This window comes from Protomyctophum bolini (assembly GCF_963924005.1).
Source record: "Protomyctophum bolini genome assembly, chromosome: 3".
NCBI classification, from domain to species: domain Eukaryota; kingdom Metazoa; phylum Chordata; class Actinopteri; order Myctophiformes; family Myctophidae; genus Protomyctophum; species Protomyctophum bolini.
The window spans coordinates 16,125,929-16,151,414 of record NC_137864.1 but is presented as its reverse complement, the minus strand read 5'-3'; the positions used below and the strand labels follow the sequence as shown (position 1 = coordinate 16,151,414).

At 40.6% G+C, this 25,486-nt stretch overlaps 3 protein-coding genes across 3 annotated transcripts; 2 read left to right on the top strand and 1 right to left on the bottom strand.

Annotated features, from left to right (window-relative positions):
• The first annotated feature begins 1,746 nt into the window (after positions 1-1,746).
• Positions 1,747-5,277, top strand: acp5a (acid phosphatase 5a, tartrate resistant). The gene is made up of 6 exons (XM_080759537.1): positions 1,747-1,840; positions 2,716-2,806; positions 2,909-3,108; positions 3,225-3,349; positions 4,095-4,440; positions 4,950-5,277. The coding sequence occupies exons 2-6, from the start codon at positions 2,716-2,718 to the stop codon at positions 5,211-5,213; spliced, it is 1,026 nt and encodes a 341-aa protein (XP_080615663.1). The 5' UTR covers positions 1,747-1,840; the 3' UTR covers positions 5,214-5,277.
• A 6,684-nt stretch (positions 5,278-11,961) lies between these two features.
• On the top strand, positions 11,962-16,276 carry syce2 (synaptonemal complex central element protein 2). The gene is made up of 6 exons (XM_080756360.1): positions 11,962-12,046; positions 12,173-12,276; positions 13,361-13,475; positions 14,206-14,411; positions 15,308-15,422; positions 15,989-16,276. The coding sequence occupies exons 1-6, from the start codon at positions 11,981-11,983 to the stop codon at positions 16,175-16,177; spliced, it is 795 nt and encodes a 264-aa protein (XP_080612486.1). The 5' UTR covers positions 11,962-11,980; the 3' UTR covers positions 16,178-16,276.
• Positions 16,277-16,600: 324 nt separating this feature from the next.
• gcdha (glutaryl-CoA dehydrogenase a) lies at positions 16,601-24,287 on the bottom strand. Its single transcript, XM_080759822.1, has 12 exons — positions 24,201-24,287; positions 23,622-23,730; positions 22,952-22,987; positions 22,522-22,662; positions 22,152-22,214; positions 21,704-21,874; positions 21,302-21,431; positions 19,895-20,111; positions 18,853-18,956; positions 18,611-18,736; positions 17,897-18,057; positions 16,601-17,257 (listed from the first exon to the last, which is right to left on the bottom strand). The coding sequence occupies exons 2-12, from the start codon at positions 23,722-23,724 to the stop codon at positions 17,184-17,186; spliced, it is 1,326 nt and encodes a 441-aa protein (XP_080615948.1). The 5' UTR covers positions 23,725-23,730; positions 24,201-24,287; the 3' UTR covers positions 16,601-17,183.
• Positions 24,288-25,486: the final 1,199 nt, after the last annotated feature.

Here is a 25,486-nt window from a genome sequence, read left to right as displayed (position 1 = left end):
ATATATTATTTATACCGGTATATGGTTTTTAACGCAAATATTTGCTTCTGGGGGGAGTCTCTGGAACATATTTTCAGATGGGGGTTCGGCGGCCGCAGCCGAATACAGATCATTCCTTAACATGAAAAAGGCTTAGCACCACTGACATAGAAACAGGATTTTCAGACAACTTTTAGGATTTAGAAGACTTTTTTTGTTTTTTGTTTTTTTTATGGCCTGAGTTATAGGTTTAACTTATCGGTGAGTAAGTGGTCAGTTGCATTTAATAATGCATCATAACGACTTCTAAAGAAGCTTTATATGAGCGGGAAGAAAACACTGACAAATTAATTAATTAAATGGTGTCAAAAGACATCTCTTAATTACTGGGTTACCTTGAGGTTGCCTTAATAATACCATGCAGATTCCTCACATCAATGTTACGGGAGCACTCGCATACCGGTAGACATGTACCCATTTGCACTCGCTGCCCCTTCCATTTGTGGGGCACATGGCTCGGACATGTCACTAGCCAGCCTAGAATGCATGCAGTATGATGGATTGGTCAGTCAACAAACTACTGCTATGCACAGCTTTTTTGCAGCAAAGCAAGGGGTGGTGGTGGAAGTGATGGCACTCTTGGCAAAAAGGCTAAGCAAAATGTAGGTTGGGTGTGCAGGACAAATGATAGATTCATGGAAATGTCCTGCACGTGGACAGAAATAGTCTACTTCGTCGTACAATAAAAGGGATTTGTTTACAATCTAGTGCTAAGCACAAAAGTGTGGTTCACTGCACCTGTGTGTTTGGGTCTGGGATGCTGGTGTGGGATATCTGCTTGCTGGCAGAATCTGCCAATGCTTTTCAATGGGAATGCCATTTGCAGATTTCGGCAATCACTATGTTGAGAATATAAGTTTGTATCCTGAATGTTCACAAAGAATGTGCTATGGTTTTATACAATGCAATTAAACTACCGGTACGTTAGCAATTTCACTGGCCAAATTAATGGTTGATTTAGCTTTCACATTTTTACAAATGGTTGAAATGTCAACGTAATTTAGATTAACACTCGGTAGAAAACATGACATGGAATCATGTTTTGATGAGGGTTTCGGCCAATTATTTTTAAATTTAACTTGCAATTAACAATGGATTTACTATATATATTAGTATATTGTGTTAATTAACACACTGTGTTAATGCCCTCATGTTCACAATATAACATTTGAGCAGCAAAACATAGGCCTATTGTATATAAAACACCTTGAACTTACACTTAACAGCTGAGGCTTCATCGATGTCCATCTTTGACACTAAAAGGAACTGACTGAACTGAAAAGTGGTCATTTAAACTCTGAGTATAAAAAATGGCTATTGGCGTCGCAAAAGAGCCCAAATCCAATGAAGGTACAACCAGGACTACCAAAGTATGAAGTTGGCCATGTCTTGACCAGCTTTTATCACAAATACTGACTCATTGAAATAAAATAGAATTAGCACACGTGCATGCATGCATACATAGTATACCCAACCATGGATGAAGGAAAATAAACACAATGATCAACACTAAGGTGGAAAAAGTTGAGTGTGGACACTAACTATTATAACCACTGTAGGTCACATGTAGATGACCCTATTGTGCTTAGAGTGAATCAGGGTGTGAGCAATGCTCATGCACCACTGGCGTGGCGTGTGTGTGTGTGTGTGTGTGTGTGTGTGTGTGTGTGTGGCCTGGGACTGGCCCGCCATGGGACCGCTTTCTTCTCCTGGGACAGCCGATAAAAGCAAGACAAGTTGGAGAGGCGGTGCAGACCGAGGGCCCCTGCAGCCATCCCGAGGACACTCAGCATTGTCAACAGTGAGTGTTATATTCCTTATACACCTGCTCTCTTTATTTACCTCCAGCACATGTATGGTTCACTCAGCTTGGTATTGTGGCTGCTTTGGAGAGGTTATCCTATTAAGATGAATAATCAGTTGGATAAATAAGTATTTAAAATATAATATATATAAAGTGCAGGTCCCTGATGTGATCCATGGTCAGGGCGTCAGACAATGCCCTTTTGATTGTTTACTGTATACATATGATACGGTTGATGATGCTGCGTGTTTGGTCGTGTAAACTAATTTAAACTTTTATATTATGTTTCTCTGTTCATATATAATGTCCATGCATACGTATTCTGTTGTTGTTTGTGTTGTTTTTTCTGTTTTCTGTATTTGTAAAAAATCCAAATAAAGTACAGATCATAAAAAAAACTAAAAAACTGTGATTGTTACCTCAAACAAAGACTCAAACTATTCATGCTTCTGATTTAGTTGTCCGGTGTATCACTTTCAATTCTCAATTTTCAGCTGTTTAATGCTCGTTCTACTTTTGGCTTTCACAAGCTGTACTGTATAGTTGTTCACTGAATGCATGTCTGATTTGTAGACCCAGCTGCCCTCTTATCTTGGGAGGTGTAGGGACTGATGTCTGTGCCCATGGTTTGCAATTGCTTTGATTAGGCTTGATTGGCTCCATCTGGGATCTGTCAATTTCCTGCAGCCAGACAAGGCATTTAAAGCCAGGGCTTGTACTTCTGCCAGGTAGAAGGGGAAATACCTAAGCTACAGGACAGTATGGTGTGTTAAGATTTTGAGCAGCACTGCATTATAGTGTATTCCTTTGACTGAATTAATGTGTACACACCTTAAAATGCCTTCTATTACATATTGTGCTTTGTGTTACAGATGGCACTCACCCTGTTGACCACACTATGTACCATCCTGTCTGTGGTTTACTGCTATCCAACTGCCTTTCAGGACCTGGAAGAAAGTTCTAGTAAGTAACGCTTTCCTGCAAACTGAACCAGAATGTGGACATGACTTTTGCACTGAAATTCAGACGATCCAAATGTTTGGTCTTTGTTCTCCCTACCTACAGGAAACAGAAGTTCTATCAAGTTCCTGGCAGTGGGAGACTGGGGTGGAGTGCCCCATCCCCCTTACATCACCCCTGTGGAGAAGGCCACGGCCCTGGAAATGGGTAGAGTTGCCGAGCAGATGGGTGCAGATTTTGTTCTTGCCCTTGGTGACAACTTCTACTACACAGGCGTGGACAGCGTAGATTCTCCTAGGTTCAAGGTTAGAAGCACGCCAACCCCCCCCAGAACTTTTTTTTTCTTTCAAGACAAAATGCATGTGTTAATTGTGATAAAGTCTCAATTATTCATTTTTTCTCTCGCCATCTTTCAACATAGGACACTTATGAGTCTGTATATACAGCAAAGTCTCTTCAAATCCCCTGGTACGTGCTTGCTGGCAATCATGACCATGCAGGGAATGTCCGAGCGCAGATGGAGTACAGCCGCAGGTCTGACAGATGGTGAGTAATATTTACCCTATTTCTTAATCTTAAACCATTTAGACCTGAGGCTGATTCTTAAAAAAATGGCTTCTAAATTGAAACCTAGGCTATGCTTCTATGTCAGTGGTGCTCAACCTTTTTCATGTCAAGGACCCCCAGAATTGTCTGTATTTGGCTGTGGACCCCCATCTGAAAATGTGTTTTTCCAGGGACCTCCCAGAAGCAAAGACTTGAGCACAGCCATTGCTACGGGATGGATAATTGTGATTAGAAATCTCAGGTTTTGTCTGACTGCAGCAGTGTTTTTGGCAGCAAATTTAGATTTTAGTTGTCTCTTGAATAGTTAGTAGTTTTAGTCTACTAAATATCATAAGATTTGAGTCCACTAAATGTACAGGTGATTTAATCGACTGAAATGTATTTTGGTGGGCCTTGATGGTGTCGTAATTTTTTTTTACATTTGCTGAAAATGGCTGATCTACAAGCTCACAACACGTCACAGCGTGACGTGTTGTGAGCTTGTATATCTGCTATTTTCAGCATGCAACGAAGTGTAAAATTACTTATACTGGATCTCTTGTCCACTAGTCCCTTACTAACATTTTAGTCTAGTTTATTGACTATTGTCAATATATTTAGTTTTAGTCATCATAGCTGAGTTTTTATCTAGTTTCCATTTTAATCGACACTGGACTGCAGCCCACCATTGTTCCTTGACTGTGTTAATTTTGACATTTGGCTGCACATAAATACCTTCTCACAGGCGCTTCCCTTATTACTATTACGAGCTGAATTTCCGCATCCCAAAAGTGAACAAGACCCTGAGCATAATCATGCTGGACACGATCATGCTCTGCGGCAACTCTGATGACTACGAGGACGAGAAGCCCAGGGGTCCACTGCGTGCGGTGGACGCCAACCGCCAGCTCATCTGGCTGCAGGAGAGGATGGCACAGAACAAAGCTGACTTCCTGCTGTTGGCGGGCCACTACCCGGTGTGGTCCGTGTCGGAGCACGGACCCACGGACTGCCTGCTGCAGAAGCTACGGCCCCTGCTGGTCAAGTACAAGGCTACCGCCTACTTCTGTGGTCACGACCACAATCTTCAGGTGGGTGGATTGTCTAAATCAGTAGTTTTCAACCTTGAGTGGTGCAACCACTCTATAGACAGCGCTGTGTGTGTGTGTGTGTGTGTGTGTGTGGCTGTGTCCCTGACCTGCAGGGTCTGTCCCTGGCTTTGTCTGCGTTATAGTTTGTTCACCAAGTGTCACTGTTGCACTCAGGCCAGGGAGGAGGGCTTGTACAGTAGAGTACAGCACCACTCACTTCAGACGGTCTGATTTTTTTTTTTCATATCGAGGCCCATTATTTTATTTGGCATTTCATCCACAGACTACCATTTGATGAGATTTAGCCTGGCAGACTCAAAACTGAAGAATACTTTATCGTTGGCTTAGCCTTTGTCCACAATTCAATGCGGTTGGCAAACCTTGATCAAAATAACAATTCTAAATGTTCTAATTGTATAGACTTCTTGTAAATTAAGTAATGCTGATGTTTAACAATAATGTAACTTGTATATGCTGCATAGCTGACTCGAGTTGTGTTTGTGTTTTAGTACATCAAAGAAGCTGGTGTGGGATACGTAGTGAGCGGTGCTGGAAACTTCTTGGATCCCGATGTCCGTCACTGGCACCACGTTCCCAAAGATACTGTGAAGTTCTTCACTGGCCAGGCGTCCACACTCGGTGGCTTTGTCCATGCGGAAGTCACCAAAAACGAGATGGTACTGACCTTCATCCAGGCCAGGGGTACCTCTCTGTACCGCACTGTGCTGCCACGTCGGAAGATGGAAGAGATTGGCGAAGTATTAGAACTCTAGTGTATTGAAGAACCGGCATTAGCACTTAAAATAAAATGTGATTTTTATTAAATTGTTTTAGATTGGGAATTATATTTGCATGAGAAAAAAATATTGATTGTTAAGAATTTTGTCTTCAATAAATTTGTATGTATGGACACTTTATATCCATATCCTGTATGTTTTTTTTTTTTGCAAATCAGTTGGCCTGATGTCTCAAATCCACTATGGGGTCAAGTGTTCCAAATATTGTTTTCTCACCGCCTGGCTTGTCATAAAAGGATTAAACTGGCTGACTGCAGATTGGCATTGAATGTTAAATTTAGCCAGGGCTGGCTAAATTTAACATGGCTCCATTGAAAATTGACTTTAGAGGCAGATGGCCTCTACAGTGTTGCATAAGTGACACTAGTGAAGCATGTTTATTGCTGTACAAATTGAACTGCTTTTCCATGTGCTGTTGTCTCAGCTCTGATATGTCCATCTCATCTTTAACTTTAGCCAATTGGGATGGGTTACTGTCTGAGTATCGTGTGTGTGTGTAGGCTCTAAGCTTAACAAACCAGGAAGTTCAGGAACGGGTCAGGTGGTGAGACTCACTCAGTCACTAATCATTGGCCATGGTCAAGGACGGGTACGACCTCCTAACCTGGCTGACGTAAGCACATGGTCCAAGATGAACTCTGAGTCTCTCATCCAATCACACGCATGTTTTGAGGTATGCAATGGGAGTGTGGTCTAGCCAGCCAATGGGTTTCTGTTGAGTGATCCGTGAACTTGAGACATATTTCAAGACGGAGCAGATTTGAGTCTTCAGACTTGGTCATGAGATCATTATAAGACTGTTTTCTCTTCTTCTTCATGACCTATTTCTGGGCGGGTAACTTGACTCTACAATAAATCGATGGCAAAATCTCATCTGCACCTAGATGGTAATTTCCGGTTGCTCTGGCTTTCATTCCTCCACTCTGTCCCGTGTGATCATCTGATTCCCTTGCTCAAAGTAATAAAAGGATGTTCGCTGTATAAGACGTTAAGCTTCATGCTTAATCTTCTCTCCCTAATCCCTCCACCAATCCCTCACAAAATAAAGTTGTATAATCGACATGGTTAAGAACTTGGCTGAAAGAAAAGTCCCCCAAATTTAAAAACAAAAGTAAATAAAATGACTTAACACTTAACCATACATTTTGGTTTGAGGGGCAGAGTAAGAGATAACTAAGCACGAGAGAGAAAGACAAAGCTGGAGAGCAATAAATTAGAACAAATGTGTATATAATATACCGGTATTTTTTATACACAATGCAGGAGGCAAGCAGGACGTTCCATTATTGAAAACAAGCACTTCCAAACTCTGACACTTGGAAAAGTTAATCACCTGCACAGAATTTCTTGACAAAGTACCTCAACATGTCTATGGTGGATTTTGTATGAAAAAATACTTTGCCACTCAGTAGGCGTTCCTGTATAACTTCAGGGTACGATGACGTCACACGCATATAGCTCTATTTCTACAAGGGCAGCACGGTCATGGAGGTCTCACAACTCACATTTAAGATGCTCCAGTCCAAACTTTATTCAAAACGGCACAAAACTATACGCTTTGCCCTTGCAGTCTTCTTCGGGTCAACAGGTGAACATGTTAACCTAAAGAAGACCGTGTCTGTTTACTTCCGGTCTAATAAGATTTGGAGCGCCTTCAAACTGAGCCCTTTCTTCCTGAACTTAGAACAACAGCTATTACTTTTGCTCAAGTCAGCCTTACCTGTCCTCGAGTCATCTCCACTAATTTAATTAACACCACAGTATCAGCAGTTAATTAGCTGACTCAATCCTGTCAAGGCCTGGAAGTAACTTTAGTAGATCAGAATAAGCCACGGCCATCAGGAAACAGTATGTCACACTAGTCTCTCACACAATAGTGTAATACGTCTTCAATCACCCCAGTTGACCATTCCATTAAGTGCATAATGCGTTGTTTACAGTTAAATGTAAGATTTCTAATCATCTACTTTTACCACATTCCTTTTTTCTTTTAGTAAAGCAGTACATGTTATATTATGTGCAATATTTTATGCTATAACTCCGTACATATACACAGTATCACACCATGTTAAAGTGGTGTGTAAAACAAATAGCAAAGAAAACAAATAGCAAAGACGTGAATGGTATGAAGTGCTGATGCCTGGGCATGTCACATTAATAATGTGTGACTCTGGACACCCAGTCCGAATGTCATGTATTTGGTGTATAGTATGTGCAGTGCACTATAGACCAGTGGTTCCCAAACTTTTTAGCTCAAGACCCCAAACATTATTTACCCAATCCAGTGAAAATAGCAGATCTACAAGCTCACAACAAGTCGCTTGTAGATTGCATTATTTTCACTACTTCTTAAACATTTGTTTTCTAATTTATGGAATTTCTTAGATTTTTTTCCTTAGATTTCTTCATGAAATTACTGGAAAAACAAATCATTGATTACATTTTTTTGTAAAGTTTAAAAAAAATGTTTTAAAATAATAATGATTAAAACTTAAATGTAGGAAAGTCTATTGTAGTGTATACAGAGACAGCCTCGGGGATGGGCTTCATTGGCGTCTTTGGGGGTGGCTGATTGTAGCAGGGGCTGTTGAGGCCGCCGGGGAAGAAAGAAGGCATGTATGGGATGACCGCCAGCAGAGGGCTGGCCATGGGGCTCTCGTTTGGGGTGTCCATGATGGGAATGATCACAGCGTCCTGGTCCCACACATGGAAGGCGTTGGGGTAGGAGTGGGTGAGAGCAGGGGGTATGTGCACTTTGTGCAGTGGGGAGACACCACCATCCGACCTGTCGTCTTTCTTCAGGTCCTCTTCAAGGGGACCCAGCAAACAGTCTGTTGAAAGGAGAGAGGAAAACGTGTTGATGGCAAGCATTATACATTAAAGCAAATGGCGCAAGCAGAAGAATATTCCAGTCAGACATGTATAAAAAGCAGTGGTCCGGAATTCAAAATGTACTTGAGTAAAAGTGTACTTAAAATAAATAGTGGAGTATATGTACAATATTTGGATCCGAGATGTAGTGGAGTAGAAGTAAAAGTACAGAAAATTGGAAATACTCAAGTAAAGTAAAAAAAGAAAACCCTCAAAAAGCTACTTAAGTACATTACTTGAGTAAATGTACTTACTTTCCACCACTGCTTAAAAGCAGGGTTGGACATCATGAAAATGTCACCAGGACACCCGTTTTAGATTTTTTTTCCGAATCACAAAGCTTGACCAACCAAAGCCGGATGTCATGATATTGTGGTGATATTTTTCTTGTGACATCTGTTGGCCAGGTCAAAGTTTGGTGTTAACGTTTTGTGACACCCACCCATCCCACATGCCAATTTGAATACAGATTTTTACACACAATATTGCTCCATAGAGTTAAGGTATTCTAAAGTCTATGGGTCTGGACGATAAAGGCATGGAGAGTGTACCTGTCATATCCAGCATGAGGTCCTTGATGAGATGACCAACTATTGCATAAGCCACAGCAAACACTACAATGGCAGCCATCAAAAGGTAAAGAACGGGTTTGGGGAAGTGAATAACGTCCTTAGGAGGAGGCTTATATTCCTTATACAGAGGCTCCAAATTGTGGACCGAATATTGGAATGAATGTCCTCCAACATCTGTGTAATTAAAGCTGTCCATGCTCTCGCTCAGTGTTAAAGACTCCCACTTCCTTTTGCTGACTGTCGTTCCATTGTTGTATCCAGAGAAAGGGTATATGGATCACACCAGATGATTAATCCTCTTTAGGAAGATAACGGACCTAAATTCACAGCAGAATTAATGTTAGTTCGTCTGCAAACAAATTCCTGTTTATTACTGTTGTTATTTAGGTTATTTAGGTTATTATTTTGTGATCAAGTTTTTATTTTATTTTCTGTTAAAAAGGTTTCCCCTGGACCGGGCCGGCCTAGCGGTCCGGGCACCTAGGTTGGTAATCCAGTCTGACAGTGTGTTGCGGGTTCGAGTCCCGATCCCGACAACCTTTGCTTCACACATCTCTCTCCCCGTATCCTGTCAACCTACTGTATAGCTATCAATTAAGGTAAAAATAAGCCCCAAAATATCTTTAAAAAAAGGTTTCCACTATACCCCCACAGATTGAACAAGCATAGACAGGAATTGTATTTGTGAGTGACTGATGGAATCTCACTGGAGGCAGGCATTGTCCAAAACACAAGCAATATGAAAATGTAAGTAGCCTAATGTATAGATGCTTTTCCGTCAGACTGTGTGGATTTTGCAGGCTACTACATCAAGTAGTTGAGTATGCTTTGAATAGCTACAGCAAAAATATCTGACACAGTATAGGCACCAATAAGGAGAAAATAAATCAACTTACATATCAAAGGGTAATAATTCCATCAATGAGATGAAGGCACAGCTATTTAAAAGTAGGCTATAAACTGTGATAAACATAAACATGCACTTGATAGATAATGTCTTGTTTCTGTGTCATCTTTCTGTCAATCTGCCTTCTAACCCCTCACTGAGCTGTAAACAGAGCACGTTGAGGTTGGTTGCTGACTGACTGCTGTCCACGGTTCTGAACTAATCTGGTCTGTGTGTGTCATGTCATGTGTGTGTGTCTGAGGGGGGGGGGGGGAGTTAATCCTGGGCGCGATCAACCTGACAGAGATGATGAGATAGGCATCCCATATATACCAACTTAATCCGTTGCAAACAATCAACCTCCTCACCCACCTCACCTCTGCCCATTTTGACAGACTGGAATGGCTTAGGGTTGACGAGTACAGCATCTTGCAATGGGTCTGGTCGACAAGATTTGCTACACCACCAAGATAAAGATACCCATGTACCTGTCTAAAAACTTAATGTTAGGCTATACGGAGCCCTATATGTAATGGCATTTCTATGGGACCCCAATTTATATTGTAAAATCAATGTTAATTTAACTATAGGGTCCATTTGGTTCCTTTTGTACACTGTCTGAGCCATAAGTGTCTGTAATTCCCTCAAGGACCCGTGGGGGTCCCCGTCCCTGGGCCCCACCACTGGCTTAGAGGAGGAAAGTTACTAGCCATGATTATGACAGTCATGTTTCAGGGCTAGAACTATAACTAAAAATGCATCGCATGGATGCACCTGGGACGTATCCTCAGTGATGTTTCCTGAGGTCAACAGGGTTTCGGGTCTACCAACATCATACCCCTCACTCAGGCGACCCAGCCGGGGTTGATCAAATCCTGACTTACGTCCCAGTAGCTACCCTCGATCATCAGTCCATCAGGGAATCCGTTGCTCCGGAACTACTCTGCCGGTGCCGGGACTGGGAGAACCAAATTCTGGGGCGTGGAAGTACTAGGCTCTGTGGGTTGACTCCTGTCCGGGCCCCTCCTACGACCACTCCTGCTCTCACCAGGCCCAGGCCCAGGACCTGTGCGAAAGTTACATAACATGAACAGGCTATATCAATCTAATAAAATTAGCCAAAAGGTTTTGCAAGATTTTTTTTTTTTTGTAATTAAATTTATGGTTTTGTTTTGGGGTGTGTGTAATTAGTGTGATGACTCATCTCTGTTCATGTGCAGGAGGAGGGGACCAGCCTGCAGGGGTGTGCCTAGATGAGGAGGCACCTGACTACAATTTGGTTCAGCCTATTTAAGCAGGCTGGTCAAGGCCATTTTGGCATTTTCCCTCCCTCTCCTGCCTAAGGAACAATGTCTGTTCTTTACTCCTTTAAGTTAGTTTTGACCTGAGTTGCTGCACTTGCACATACACTACACTTTCACACATCCACGCATGCACTACACTACTGATCCAACTGATGACTCACACCCTACTTCAACCGTTAAGTATGCTTTGTTTGACTAGTTTAAAATAAATACACGTTTTTTGGCATTTACTCCTGTGTGTCGTCTGACTCGTCTCCCATATTTGTCATGGTTAAGTCCGTTCATGACATTAGCCTACTTTATTATTTTTTATTTTTGCGGAAATGGATTCATCCAGAAGAGTAGAAAAATATTAGAACTACAAGCTCACCTTCGTGGAGCCTGTAGATCTGCTCGGCTTCAGGCGCGCGCGACACTGTCTGTCAACACCATCGATGATCGATCTGGCGCTCAATGTACACATATCGTTTGTTGTGGTGGAACCTGTTCATTTAGTTTTAAAGTAGCTAAATACAGTAAGTGCGTGCATTTATAATGGCCTTTATTCTTCCCACCGTAGGCCTACAGCATATTGTGACGATATAGTTGTTATATTTTAATTAAGCTAATGTGTGAAGTTTTTTGTTAGCATGTACTACACACAGTCACACAGTGGCGTTAACCTTATGCGTTTGCTTTACGTTAGCTTCAAGCTAACTAATATGTATTGCTTTGCTCCCGATGAAACATGATGTAGCGGCTTGTAACTTGTACATTTAGTATAACCTCAGCTAAAATGTGCTCTACCTGTCACAATTCTGATTAATTGAAAATGGTGGACCCTGTTGTAAACAAGTGTAATGCTTTATGGTGTCGTCCACAATTAACAGTTTTTGTATTGAGTTGTGCTTGAAATGTACTGCAATTCTGCAAACTTAATAAATACTTAAACAATCAATCAAAACAGCATGCTGATTAAATCACATCAGTTGATGAAATTGAACTGAATATTAAAAATATATAATAGGAAATAGGCTATATCTTTACTGGCTTACTTTTGTTCTGTCAAGCAAGACATATTTTCTCAGGTTATAAGACGAAACTTCAAACTTCCATAGTTGTGGAGGGAAAATGGACTTTTTTGCACCTTCAAGTTCTTCCACTTCAACTCCTCCTACTACTATGCACAATATTGAGGTTAACGTTTGTATAAAAATATCAGTTTAGTTACTAGGCTCATTAAGTTAATAGCAGACATAGATATGAATAATAAATGTGGTGTTCTGGTTTATTTTTATTGATTTAGTATTCTTGTCTTTTCAGGCACACGCATTCACACAGGCAACACAGGATGAGAGTCTGTGCACTGAGCAAGATTTAGCAAGACAGCAGTTTTCATCCATGAGCATGCCAGACACTCAAATGAGGTATCATGTCATTTCCATCCATTAACCCCCAGGGGTCCTTGAGGGAGTTCCAGGGGGTACCCAGCTAAATGATAGTTAGGAACCAAATGGACCCTTATATTATGGGTCTGTAACTCTGGGAGTTGTACAAATGGAACCAAATGGACCCATTCCATTTGTACACTCTCAGAGTTAAATTAACATTGATTTTACAATATAAATTGGGGTCTCAGAGATAGAAATGCCATTTAATGGGGGTCCATAGCCTAATTCATTTCAAACTGGGGGTCCTTGAAATAAAACGGGTTTAGAATCACTGCTAGAGTCGTAAAAACATCTTCTCTTATGGGTGTCACTAGAATATCTCTTCAAATGGGGGTCCGCGGCCTAATTGGTGTCAATTTGGGGATCCTTGACATGAAATTGTTTGGGAACCACTGGCATATACTGTACATGTAGTACATTTTATCTGCACATACATATAATTTGTGCTCTACATTTACCCATCATACATATCGTTGCTGTCGGGAGGAAACCTCATAACTCAATTTTTTTGGTTTTTGGCATAAATCAGTGCTATTGAACACCCTTTGCATCTATGTGTTTCGAAAATATTGAACCAATAGAAAGTAGTAAAAAGTGCTTTGGACAAAACATCTTAACTCCATTGGACCCTCAAAATGTCTTCTAAAGCAACTCCACCACTTCTCCCCCTCTCATGGAAGTAATTGACAATATATAAAGTTACAACATCAACTTTGATGAGGCAGTATGGCTTTGTTTAAAAAAATATAAGGTTTTCTTAATTTCCTGAAAAATGAACATTTTGGAGTTATGAGGTTTCCTCCCGACAGATATATATTACACCCGGGTAGTTGGGGGTTAAATATCTTGTTCAATGCTCAGGCACACTTCGACATATAGACTGGGTGAGTCAGGGTAAAGTGCTTCTGAATGGTCAGTTATCTTGCTCATCATCAATCATCAATTTGGTGCAGGTGTGTTACTGTGTAGAAGTCATCCTTCCGTTTCATGAAATCGATTATGTATTGTTTATATCATGTAGATATATTTAATTTATACTATGTCGTTCAAATGATTGCAGTACAAAGATAGATCTCATCAGCAGCAAAATGCAGGACCTGGTTTATGAGATCAACGAGAGCCGCACTGACAATGAACTGAAGATGGACAGCTTTAAGGACATGATTCTGGCTAAGGTGACATCAACTTTCTTTTGTTCTTCAGAAGCTATACTGCCCAGTATTGCCATATACCCAGTATTGTCATAGATTTTATTACATAATGCATCAATTCATTCCCATTTTATGTATATTATTTAATCCTCAATTCTTCTGGACTACGCTCTACAGCTGCGTCCATACTATTTTCCACACTGCTCAAACGCATATACTGTAGCTATTGCATTCAGAATGTACCTTGGCTTGCACTATATGTTGAATTTGTCCTTGTACCGTGTCAATTTAATGACACCAAATACCAATACATAATTTTGTTTAGTGATTATTGCAGTGCTCTGATTCTGAAGACTGCCATTTTGGTCAAAGCATATATAGACATTAACCCATTCTGGGTGGGAACCCCTTTTGGTGTTTTAGCTGTTGAAAAATAGCAGATCTACAAGCTCATAGTGCTGCACCAAGTGAAAATGTGGCGCAAATCTTTGAATATATATTCTTTCAGAGAGAACGTTTTTAACTAAAATCTTTGCTTCTGGGAGGTCACTGGAACAACATATTTTGAGATGGGGGTCGGCGGCCAAATACATATAATTCTAGGGGTCCTTGACATGAAATAGTTTGAGAACCACTGATATGGAAACGTAGGGTTTTTCAGAAAACTGTCAGGATTTAGAAGACATTTGTAGAATCGTCCTCAGGTCTAAATGGGTTTAAGTAAGCATTTTTCCCCCTCCCCGTCTCCACTCAGGTGACAGACAGGTGCGCGGAGATGAAGGAACACATGTACGCAGTGTATGAGGTGAACAGCCATGACATGAAAGTCAAACTGCAGGAGCTGTCAGAGGTGCTGGAGAGCTGCAGTAAGCTCAATGAAGAGCTCCAGGAGGCCAGCCAGGCGCTGGCGAGCCTTGGCCTTGTCCCGACACCAGAACACCAGGCAACACAGGATGAGAGGTCTCAGAGATAGAAATGCCATTTAATGGGGGTCCATAGCCTAATTCATGTCAAACTGGGGGTCCTTGAAATTAAACGGGTTGAGAATCACTGCTAGAGTCGTAAAAACATCTTCTCTTATGGGTGTCACTGGAATATCTCTTCAAATGGGGGTCCGCGGCCTAATTGGTGTCAATTTGGGGATCCTTGAAATAGTTTTAGAACCACTGGCATATACTGTATGTGTTCTGTATGTAGTCTTTTAAATTATGTCATTTTATGATTGTATTAAATTCCAACCATACCATAATACCAAAATGCATAGGTACCTCATAATTGTCAATTAATTAATAATTATTGTACTACTAAATTTTTGAGGTTTTAGATATTTTTTTGGCATAAATCAGTGCTATTGAACACACACCAATATTGAACCAATGGAAAGTAGTAAAAAGTGCTTTGGACAAAACCTCTTAACTCCATTGGACCCTCACCACTTCTCCCCCTCTCATGGAAGTAATTGACAATATATAAAGTTACAACAACAACTTTGATGAGGCAGTATTGCTTTGTTTTAAAAATATAAGGTTTTCTTAATTTCCTGAAAAATGAACATTTTGGAGTTAAGAGGTTTCCTCCCAACACCAGATATATATTGGGAGCAGTGGCTGCCATTATTACAACACCCGCGTAGATGGGGGTTAAGTATCTTGTTCAATGCTCAGGCACACTTCGACATATAGACTGGTTGAGTGCTTCTGAATGGTCAGTTATCTTGCTGCTCATGAGATTAAATTTGGTGCAGGTGTGTTACTTTGTAGAAGTCATCCTTCCGTTTCATGAAATCGATTATGTATTGTTTATATCATGTAGATATATTTAATTTATACTATGTCCTTTCGTTCAAATGATTGCAGTACAAAGATAGATATCATCAGCAGCAAAATGCAGGACCTGGTTTATGAGATCAACGAGAGCCGCACCAATGAACTGAAGATGATGGACAGCTTTAAGGACATGATTCTGGCGAAGGTGACATCAACTTTCTTTTGTTCTTCAGAAGCTATACTGCCCAGTATTGCCGTAGATTTTATTACATAATGCATCAATTCATTCACATTTTATGTATATTATTGAATCCTCAATTCTTCTGGACTACCCTCTACAGCTGCGTCCATACTATTTACCACACTGCTCAAACGCATATAGCTATTGCATTCAGAATTCATGTACCTTATTGGCTTGCACTATATGTTGAATTTGTCCTTGTACCGTGTCAATTTATTAGTATGTCTTCACTTCAATGGCACCAAATACCAATAATTTAGTTTAGTGATTATTGCAGTGCTCTGAGCGAAAGTTTTTAACTCAAATCTTTGCTTCTGGGAGGTCACTGGAACAACATATTTTGAGATGTGGGTCGGCTGCCAAATACATATAATTCTAGGGGTCCTTGACATGAAATAGTTTGAGAACCACTGACATGGAAACATAGGGTTTTTCAGAAAACTGTCAGGATTTAGAAGACATTTGTAGAATCGTCCTCAGGTCTAAATGGGCTTAAGTAAGCATTTTCCCCCCTCCCCGTCTCCACTCAGGTGACAGACAAGTGGGTGGAGATGAAGGAACCGATGTACGCAGTGTATGAGGAGAACAGCCATGGCATGACAGTCAAACTGCAGGAGCTGTCAGAGGTGCTGGAGAGCTGCAGTAAGCTCAATGAAGAGCTCCAGGAGGCCAGCCAGGCGCTGGCGAGTCTTGACCTTGTCCCGACACCAGAACAGTAATGTTTTCATGTTTCTGAGTTATGAAATGCACATTAGCTGTGCTTTTTCTGTTCATGGGCTTCTTATGCCAGATAAGTTTCTGCCATTTTGAATCTTTTAATTGACCTCTCACTCTCTGGTGTTGTCACTGCACAGCGGAAACAAATTGCCATTTGTTTGTATACAATGTTTTATACACTACCCCTTACTGAACTTATACTGGCAATATGATTTTGCTTTATATATACGTTTGGCCATTGTCTTGTCACAGTTTAAACTTTAAACCGTGAAAAACTTTAAACTAATTAAAGTATGCGTTAATGTACTTGAGTGTAGTACTTTATTAAAAATAAATGCACTACAACTTGTAAGAACACACTATGTTCACCCCGGCAAAAAATAATAAGTCCCAGCCACTCACAAAAGTATCAGGAGGAATGCGAGTACAATTTTTAAGAGCCTTTATTGTGAAGTGATTACAAAAAACAAATTTAAGTTTGTATTCAATGTGCAAACTCCAATTCGGTCTCTGACATTTAGACGTCATATTTGTGCACTGCCATATTCTACTAAAGTTGATTAACTTTAAATAATGATCCACACATAACCATATACAGTATCTCAGCTACATTCACTTAAACTTTTCGCATCCATTAATCTACAGTAGGCTACAAAGAATTACATAAATCAATAAAACTTTCTCAATCACCATGCCACACTTTTGAAATGCACCTTGTTTTAACCCTTGACTCAAATTTCACTACAAAATGAATATCACGCTTGGACCCATTGCCTTGTTAGATTGACCCCCCTTTAACATAAATAGAGGACACACCACACGTAAGGATTACACATCTCCAACAACAGCAGCTTGAAAATACACAACTGAGGTATTGTTTATATAAATAAGCCTACAAAAAATGACCTTACATATCCCAGGTATTAGGTAACATTTGCCCAAACCAGACCATGCATTACACCCATTGTATATCTCAAGTCCATTTCCGTGAGAGGAGATTGGAAGGGTTTACTTCCCGACAGTGAAAGACTGCAGTCCAGTAATGGCTCTGCCAAGAATCAAGGCATGAATGTCATGCGTTCCTGTGGAAATAAGACAACATAATGATCAGGTTACATTTTTAGTACATAGATACAGAGATCATACATTTAAACATGCTTTATTCTAAGCTATCATCTTCATTTCTCCAGCAGCAAGTATCAGCCTTCAGTATTTTGAACAGTGCTGACCCCTAGTGGACCTTGTACTACACTGGTATGATGACGGTTTGATTAAGAATTTTACAGATACAATTGACAATATTATATAGATTCATCCAGGGGTCTTCAACAGGGGGGTCCGGGACCCGTCCTCATAGTACAATACAAGGGGGTCTCCAAATCGCATCCCTATTCTGAGGGCATTAGCCGAAAATAGCAGATCTACAGACACGTGAGCTTGCAGATCAGCTATTTTCTTTAAAGTGGCTTGGTGTACAAGGTAAAAAGAGCAGACCAAGTACCAAGCCAAAGGTCACATTTACAAAGTATTGAAGGTTTAAGTGGTTAAATGTTTGAAAACACACATTTAACATGAATCCAATGTGTAGTGGGGGTCCCTGCTTCACCTCTCTCAGCTAAAAACGTTGAAGACCCCCGGACTGTGAATAGATGCACTTGACTACCGGTAAATGATAAGGATGGTTAATATATCATTATTCCATGCATTAGCTTTTTGCATACCCTCGTACGTGTTGACGGCCTCTAAGTTCATCACATGTCGGATGATGTGGTACTCGTCTGCAATGCCGTTTCCTCCCAGCATGTCTCTGGCCTGTCTGGCAATGTCCAGAGACTTACCACAGCTGTTCCTCTTAAGCATGGAGATCATGTCTGGATGTGCTCTGTTAGAAGTGCAGAAAACATCTGCATTACTTAACTTACAAGAAGTCTATACAATTAGAGAATGTAGCAGATTTGTTATTTTGATCAATGTTTTGACTGTTATCTCTCCTAATGGTACCACATCAATACAGCATGGAATTGTGGACAAAATCTGTGGACAACAAAATATTCTTTAGTTTTGGGTCTGAGAGGCTAAATCTCATCAAATGGTGGTCCGTGGCTCAACTGCCAAATAATGGGCTGTGATATGAAAAGGGATGAAAACCACTGATTTATTGTGAAGAAAACACAGTGTCCCTTGTAGAAAACATGGAACACAGAACACACCAATGTTGAGGAGGTGCTGACCATGAGAGAAAACAGTAGTTTAGGAAAAGCAGTCGCACACTCCCACGCATTTATCACAAGCCAACATTTTGGCTTGTGATAAATAATGTTTTGCATTGAAGCTGGAGTGTGCAAGTACTTTCCCTGAATTACATATAAAAGTGTGAGGATGAATAACAAAGCTACCACCATTGCATTCACATTGGCATCATGAGAGAGACTCACTTCTTCGCATCAATCAGTCTGCCTAGTGCTAGACAAGACTGCAGCCCGATGGTGATCTCTGTCAGCATATCTGCCATCTTTTTCTGCATCAGCTGGTTCCTGGCCAGTGGCACTCCAAACTGGATTCTAAACAGACCAGATTATAGACGGTGAGCTCCCAACCATTTCTGTTCAGCTCCACAATATCTGGGGTATGTTATTCAATTGTTTTTCCAACACGATATTACTTTAATGTCATGTACCTATCCAGAGTGTATTGTCTGGCAGCATGGAAACAAAATTCAGCAGCTCCAAGAGCTCCCCAGGCAATGCCGTAACGAGCATTGTTCAGACAACCAAATGGACCCTGGCAGTGGGGAAGGTTACACAAGACAACACAGAAAACAAAAACAGATCAAACAACTGGATTTAGACAGAATTGGAATGCCCTGAGCTACTATACTTAAGCACATGTGTAGGAGCCATGAAGGGACTTGGGCGGCGGTGGCTCAGGGTTAGAGTGGCTGGATGGTAACCGTAAGGTTGCCAGTTCGAACCCGGGCTCCCCCAAAGTTACTGTCAAAGTGTCCTTGAGCAAGACACTGAACCCCTAATTGCTCCTGATGTGCCTAATTGGTGCCTTGCATGGTTTCCGCTGCCATCGGTGTGTGAATATGTGTGTGAATGGGTGAATGTAATGCACAATCTATGTAAAGCGCCTTGGATAAAGGCGCTATATAAATGCACCATTTACCATTTTATATAAATGCACCATTTACCAAGGGTGTTTATTTGTATATGTGCACTGGATTGGATCATTGATCATTGATAATGCAATGCATGGAGGCACCGCATTGGCACTGTGCTGGTGGGAGTGTCTTTGTGGGTGGCCTCCAGCGGCTATACATAATGACCCTCACCTGCTCACCTGATGGCTGGTTTGACCGTAGTAGGGTGACCTGGGAGAGGTATATATTCTGTTGACCGCAATTTGAATTTGATCTGTATTTTGCTCACTGTTTGACTTACATTATCTCTCTGCACATATGTATTTATTTATTAGAAATTGTATTGAAATATTTGGTGCACTGAAAGAGAAGTAAATAATTGTAAACTTATGAGCTAGACTGTTGGATGTGAGTCTTTTTAGTTGCATGTCATTACAGTTTTTATCTCCCAGGCTTATCCTGCCGGCTGATTATTCACTGGGGATTGCTATGAGCCGCTATAACATGTTTTTCTTTTTTTTAAAACAGCATCTTTGTGTGTGCGCCCTTTACACGAGAAATATTTACAGTGACTCACAGCCAGGCCTGAAACATTGGGCAACAGGTTCTCCTGGGGAACCTCCACGTCGTCCATCACGATCATTCCAGTAGCAGAAGCCCTCAGGGAGAATTTGCCCTCAATCTTAGGTGTGGAGAAGCCCTTCATTCCACGCTCTAGAATGAAACCCCGCACCCTGCCATCCTCACACTTGGCCCAGACCACTGCAATATCTGCCACAGGAGAGTTGGTGATCCTAGCAGCGCAGACAAACGGATGGTAAGCATCGGTCAAATGCTACGGTCAAAGAGACACTGTCATTACGAATTATAAACAGATTTGTTGGTGACAGCTTGATGGGTTATGGGTTTTGATTGAATCATTGAGACGCCATTTACAAAGGTGTCACATGGTGTTGGTGCTACGTCACTCAATTTAGTATCAAAGCCAGCTGTTCACCTGCGATGGGTTTCTTGAATGGAATGGAGAGGGGGTGAACGGGGGTGGTCCAACTTGCTGACAAATGTATGGCGACTTAATAAGTTTGTTCCGATAGCCGCCATACAAGATTGATATCAGAAAGAAATGTGATACATGTCATTGACTTTGACATGTCTCAGTATTAACCCATTTTGGGGCGGGAACCCCTTTTGGTGTTTTAAGCATTGTGATAATTTAGTTATTGAAAAATGGCAGATCTACAAGCTACGAGCTTGTAGGTCTGCTATTTTTGAAAAATCTTGAAAATGTGGCACAAATCTTTGAATATATATTCTTTCAGAGAGAACGTTTTTAACTCAAATCTTTGCTTCTGGGGGAGTCTCTGGAACAACGTATTTTCAGATAGGGGTCGGCGGCCAAATACATGAAAAAGGTTGAGCACCACTGACATAGAAACACAGGTTTTTAAGAAAACTGTCATGATTTACATTTTTTTTATTTCGAGGTCGGGCCTAAATGGGTTAAGCCTTAACCGTTAAGGAAGGGGTCATATAGTACTGGTGTGGAGTTACGGCTTCTATATATGGATTTCTATGGAAGCTATTTTAGCAGCTCTTTTCTTACATAATGCGTTGCTATATACCAAACCTTCACGTGTAGCACAGTTCAAGGTCCCGACTCCCCACCCGTAGACAAACAGAAGTGCAATGTTGTAGCTACCTGTTTGTCTCCCCTGTCTTTCTTTTCACAGACCTGAGCAAACTATGTGTGTCTGGAAATGTAAATGATTCCTAGTTTTTTCCATCATGCTGTGGTGTATTTTTAGTCAAATCGGCCCCATCAAACATCCACATTTCAAGAGCGTCATTGTCTAGGACCGATATCCATCTATAATAAAGTCATGAGGACACGTTTTGTCCTTGACCCATTCTAAATCAATGCACAGCTTTTAGTAAATTAAGCTACTGTCTACATGAGTGTCTAGACTCTAGACTGTCTACCTACCAGGTCTTGGCCCCATTGATGGTGAAGGTGCCACTGGAGGGGTTGTATTTGGCCTTGGTCTCCATACCACCGGGGTCACTACCGTGGTTGGGTTCTGTCAAACCAAAGCAGCCCAAGATCTCTCCACAGGCTACACGCACGCACGCACAGACAGACAGACAGAAACAAGCAACAGAAGCAGATCGTTTTGTGTTTGTGTTGTATTGTGACAATGATTAGGCCTATAGTCCCTATACCATTATCAACAATGCAACAGGTTTTTTTTCAAAGAGGGAACTTGGAGAAAAGGAAAAACAGGAAACACAATAAGGGATGCTATAGCCAGGCACTCTGAATTATGCAATATTTAATAGACTTGGATATCCGACCAACTGCATATCATTAATTTCCCTATAGTCTTACCTAGTCTTGGCAGGTACTTGTCCTTCTGTGCATCTGTTCCATAGGCGTTGATGGGGTGCATGACAAGGGAGGACTGAACGCTCATGACTGATCTGTAGCCACTGTCCACTCTTTCAACCTCTCTGGCGATCAGACCATATGCCACATAGCTGGTGCCAGCACAACCGTACCCTGAATGACAGGCAGATCAGAGGATAGGAGGTTAACCCATTTAGGACTGAGACCAGATTCTACAAATGTCTTCTAAATCATGACAGTTTTCTGAAAAACGAGACCCATAAATGTACAGTAATTGGCCGCCGACCTCCAATTTGCGCAACAATTTCTACAAGCTCGTAGCGTGGCCCTCAGTGCTGCACTAGAATTAATTAGTTGTATATCCATATAATATTGTTTATTCAGTATATTTCATGAATGAGATACAGTTATATCTCTTGATTTTCTATACCTTTGATCGTTGGGCCCAATACACCCAATTCTCCCATCTCTGAGACAATCTCACGGTGGAAATCTGTGGGTGGGGGAGCAAGATTCAAACACTCAGTGAAGCAATGTACAAAAAGAGCACAAGTCAGGTTCGATTGTGTGAAGGTTGAGTTGCCTTGATTCTCTTTCGAATGCATTACGTCATTAAAGGTATAAACTAAAGCCTAATTATTTTATATGTCCGTGTCCCTTGACGGAAATAGAAAATTGCTTATTTACTTCCATTGAGCGACACGGTTGTATTGTATGATAATTAGGCTTGAGACACCTTAATATGACTTGCTCCATGTAAGTCCAAACCAGGCATATCTGTTTTGAATAAGATAACTCACGTTCATTTCTGTTGGCCATGAGAATGCGGGGCATTAGTTTATCCTGGCAGTAGTCGCGGAAGGAGTCTCGGATCATAACCTCCTCTTCCGTCAGCTGGCCGTCCAGGTCCAGGGCGTCACGCCAGTTAAACGCCACCTTAGCTGCAGGGGGACAAAAGCAACTGTTGTCAGCTATAGTTTTGAACTGGGTTATTGTTAGGCCTAACGTCAAAATTAAAAAAATGCCTTCTAAATCCTGACAATTTTCTGAAATACCTGTTTCTATATCAGTGGTTCTCAATATTTCATGTCAAGGACCCCAAAAGATTTTTCAATAGCTAAAAGTATAACATAATGCTTTAAACACCAAAAGGGGTTCCCGCCCAGAATGGGGTTAACAATAGGTTGGATAGTTTATGGTTTAAAACATTTTCAACGTTTATATACTTACCAGGCTTGGGTGGTATTTTGACTTCTTCTTCACCTTCTAAAGGAGGAATAATAAATTATTATCATAATTTCAAGAAGACTGAAACCTTAGAGTATATAAAATGCTGCTATATTTACTATTAAAAACTGAGAGTCTACCTTCCTGGAATACTTACATTTTCTCTAGATTACTATAGCCTATATTGGTGAGACTTCCTATATAGCTTAGATGGCCGTGTGTTATATGTTTTAACCACATACACCAATAGGTGTATATCTATACTATTCTGGGGGAGAAGCGAACGCTCAGAGAAAATATCTGCTATCAAGCTCAGTTGTGAGCTTACGAAAATGAAAGCCTGCATGGTACCGCGGCTATTGTAGATCTGATATATTCGGCAAAGAGATCTGGGGCTATATCTTGCGCCACCCCCATCCCTAAACTTATTTGCCTTTTTTTTTTTTTTTTTACTATTTATCGGCTAGTTGAACTATTTTTTAATGATTTTCAAAATAGTAAAAAATGGCAAATAAATGTAGGGATAAGGGTGGCGCAAGATGGAGCCCCTGGTGTAGAGGGAAATGGAGGGGGACACGTAGACCCTGTGGTTTAAGTGGTTAAGAGATGACTGCCTCAGTCCAGCATGTTCATATAATTTCTGACTGAAAACATGTTGTTTTTTTATACAGACCTTTCTGGGCTGGTGCAGCTGTGCCCTGTGCTCGGGATGCAGTGATGGTGACACATTTCTGTGTGTTGGATAGCAGCCGAGAGACAGCACTTCTGACAGCCATGGATCTCTGACATGGGATGAGGTGATTAAAGTAGCCTAATTATGCATCTAGATCAAATGTTAAATATCAATAACTCAATCAGAAACATGTTGAGGAAATATATACCAATATAATATTAATATATAGGTAAAAAAAGATCAGAAAACAGAATCATCTCATTTTGAACATATGTTCAAAATGAGATGATTTATTATGTTCAAAATGAGATGATTCTGTTTTCTGTTTTTTTTCATATTATGCTTACTTTATTGTGTAGGCTTTATAATTAAATGACGAGAGCCTCTCGTCGAGAGGGGACTTTAGTGACATAGGATGGTTATAATAAAATTTGCTTCAACAGCTATAGAGCAAACGAACATTTTGTACTTTGTTTGGTTACGTGTGTTATAGCCTACATGACGATTAAGACAGCAAACAATCCTGCAGCAATGCATGCATTTGGCATAGGCAAATTAATACAACAATTAATATCCTACCTTTTTTTTTTAGTTTCTTCAGTGAGCTCGCAAAGTCGCAAGTTTCGCTTATGACAAGTTGCCAATCCCGAGCAACTTTCAAAGTTGTTAAAGTAACAAGTCGAGTCAGACTACGTCAAACCGGTAATATGACAAGCATAGTAACTTTTTTCCTCCATGATGGCTGAGGCAAGAGGAACATTAACTCAGACTATAATATTATGCAATGCAAACTAAATAGAGTTAGAGTAGGCTACTTCATTACATGATTATACTGTGTAGCCTATGTCTAATTTGTTATGTCATGCATATATTGCACATTTAAAATGTAAATAGCCTATTTGCATATCTGGAATTTACTTTGAAAACTATCCTCACTCAAAATGGCTTTTCTACGTTGACGTGTGGGCAGCATATGAGAGGGGTGTTGACTCACGCCCACGTCGTCTATTGGCCTGTAATAATAGCGGTTCACATGTTCAGAATGTTTGGATGCATGCATGTGTAGTGTACTAGTGTTGTTATGTACATTATACATATGATACATCTTTGGTAAGTGACATTGCAGCAACTGCAAGTAAAGACATGTGACAACAGAGGCCGATCGTTTTGTGTTTATTTTGGCCAGACAAAGATAATGTTTCAGCTTTAGTGGCCTTGATCATCAGAGCATGTGTCAAGAGTTTATATATGAATTGGGTTTCATGGTGATTGAATCACCAGCTGTTGTGGCTGTGAGGGCAGTCAATCAATGATCTGATTCTACAAAACCATGGCAACCAATTATTTACGGTCTTCTTAAAGAGACAACACAGACCAGTCTAAGAAAACTGCACAAAAGTGAAATATCAGTAGCTTACTACAATTTCTGAAGTAATTAAGCTGAAGATCAATGTACAGAATACACTTTAGATTATTTAGAATATTATAATGGTAGGCCTACTGGGGAGATAATTGGTGAAAAATCTCAAACGGAACTAAACATTACAAACAAACAAAAAACAAACAATAATGTGTCTTTGCATAATCGTCTTTAAGTTTGATGATTAGATAGGCTATTAAGCATATATAGGTGTCTGTCTGGAGACATAGTAGAGTAAATCTATCATATTATATTGATAAAGCAGATAAACACGTTAATAATATTGCTTTTATCGTGGTGTCAAAGGCAGACATTATTTCCTTTTGAAACCTGACGACCACCCGAAACAATTGTGTGGTTCAAACTGATGTATTATTTATCTACAAAGGATGGGCACAGCCATGGTATGCACATGACACCTGGCTCAAAATAGGACGAGGTATTA

Coding starts and splice junctions, on each gene's coding strand:
- syce2 (XM_080756360.1), top strand. CDS start 11,981: ATGGACTTTTTTGCACCTTCAAGTTCTTCCACTTCAACTCCTCCTACT. Junction 13,476..14,205: donor AGGACATGATTCTGGCTAAG/GTGACATCAACT, acceptor GTCTCCACTCAG/GTGACAGACAGGTGCGCGGA. Junction 14,412..15,307: donor CAGGCAACACAGGATGAGAG/GTCTCAGAGATA, acceptor AAATGATTGCAG/TACAAAGATAGATATCATCA.
- gcdha (XM_080759822.1), bottom strand. CDS start 23,724: ATGGCTGTCAGAAGTGCTGTCTCTCGGCTGCTATCCAACACACAGAAA. Junction 22,663..22,951: donor CAAAATACCACCCAAGCCTG/GTAAGTATATAA, acceptor GTCCCCCTGCAG/CTAAGGTGGCGTTTAACTGG. Junction 20,112..21,301: donor ATCAATGGGGCCAAGACCTG/GTAGGTAGACAG, acceptor CTGCGCTGCTAG/GATCACCAACTCTCCTGTGG.
- acp5a (XM_080759537.1), top strand. CDS start 2,716: ATGGCACTCACCCTGTTGACCACACTATGTACCATCCTGTCTGTGGTT. Junction 2,807..2,908: donor GGACCTGGAAGAAAGTTCTA/GTAAGTAACGCT, acceptor CCCTACCTACAG/GAAACAGAAGTTCTATCAAG. Junction 4,441..4,949: donor GTCACGACCACAATCTTCAG/GTGGGTGGATTG, acceptor TTTGTGTTTTAG/TACATCAAAGAAGCTGGTGT.